The sequence below is a fragment of the Electrona antarctica genome, assembly GCF_951216825.1.
Source record: "Electrona antarctica genome assembly, chromosome: 3".
Lineage (NCBI taxonomy): Eukaryota > Metazoa > Chordata > Actinopteri > Myctophiformes > Myctophidae > Electrona > Electrona antarctica.
The window spans coordinates 5,670,145-5,671,707 of NC_136808.1; the positions used below are offsets into that span (position 1 = coordinate 5,670,145).

At 46.4% G+C, this 1,563-nt stretch overlaps 1 protein-coding gene across 1 annotated transcript in view; it reads right to left on the reverse strand.

Annotated features, from left to right (window-relative positions):
• Positions 1-1,281: 1,281 nt before the first annotated feature.
• LOC306920631 (uncharacterized protein) overlaps positions 1,282-1,563 on the reverse strand; it is a gene marked incomplete at both ends in the record, with an annotated part of 15,454 nt that continues 15,172 nt past the window's right edge. The window contains one exon of the mRNA XM_079497440.1: positions 1,282-1,449. Within this exon, the coding sequence (XP_079353566.1) occupies positions 1,282-1,449 (168 nt within the window). The remainder of the gene's footprint in view (positions 1,450-1,563) is intronic.

A 1,563-nucleotide genomic window follows, 5' to 3' on the forward strand; every position in this document is an offset into this window, starting at 1 on the left:
TTCCCATCACACCGGAACCGGAGTGCTACGAGCGCTTACAGAACAGTTTTGAACCGTAATCAATTTATATTAAAAAAAAGGCGTCAAAAGGCGATCTCTGCGACGAGTGCGTTTGGAGCCAGAAGGCATCATAAGGCGATCTCGGCGGAGAATGAGTTAACACAGCAGTTCCCGAACCTTTTTGACCATGCACCACCCCCCCCCCCCCCCCATGCACCCCCTGTTACCTTAATATTTTATATCTCTTCAATAATAGCAGATCTTTGTTATCATGTCTGCTGTTTCCAAAACAGTTTGAAAACACCCAGAGCTTTTATTTTGGTAGCTGCTCTAAGAATGTTGTGATGCCAGTTTGAAAACATCCAGAGCTTTTACTTTGGTAGCTGCTTTAAGAATGAAAACATCCAGAGCTTTTACTTTGGTAGCTGCTTTAAGAATGAAAACATCCAGAGCTTTTACTTTGGTAGCTTCTTTAAGAATTAAAACATCCAGAGCTTTTACTTTGGTAGCTGCTTTAAGAATGAAAACATCCAGAGCTTTTACTTTGGTAGCTGCTTTAAGAATGAAAACATCCAGAGCTTTTACTTTGGTAGCTGCTTTAAGAATGAAAACATCCAGAGTTTTTACTTTGGTAGCTGCTTTAAGAATGAAAACATCCAGAGCTTTTACTTTGGTAGCTGCTTTAAGAATGTGTTGATGTCAGTACTGTTGTACGTTATAGGAGCATTCAGTGATTTGGGTGGTTTGGAACCCCCCCCCCCCCCCCGGTCTGTCGTTGGCTTCCATTGACAATGAATGGTAGACTATCTGTGCAACGTCATGGCGCTGCATAGATTACATTGACAATGAACGGTAGACTGCATTGTTTCATCTGCCCGTGTGAACGCAACAACAGAGTGAGTGGACAAAAATGGTGACATATTGTTTTAAATGGTAAATGGTAAATATTTATATATATATATAGCGCCTTTATCCAAGGCGCTTTACATAGATTGTGCATTACATTCACCCATTCACACACACATTCATACACCGATGGCGGAGGAAACCATGCAAGGCACCAACCTGCACATCAGGAGCAATTAGGGGTTCAGAGTCTTGCTCAAGGACACTTCGACACCAACTCTGGGGGAGCCCACATTCGAACTGGCAACCTTACGGTTACCATCCGGCCACTCTACCCCTGAGCCACCGCCGCCCCCTAGTGGCCACTCTACCCCTGAGCCACCGCCGCCCCCTAGTGGCCACTCTACCCCTGAGCCACCGCCACCCCGTTTCAGATCATTCCAGAAGCTCGTCTGGCTCCTCGTAGCCGTCTCCTTCTTCTTCGTCTGGCTCCTCGTAGTCTCCTTCATCATCTTCACTGAGTCTGGCGTCAGCGCTGGAAGCCGCCACGTTAACGTAATGCACCTCCACGTTCTCCAAGTCTACACGCTGCCCCCTGGTGGCCTGGAGACACACAGCAGCAGCAGGGTTTAGCGTTCTAGGCTCTAGAGTGAAAGGGTTTAGTGTTCTAGGGTGAAAGGGTTTAGTGTTCTAGGGTGAAAGGGTTTAGTGTTCTAG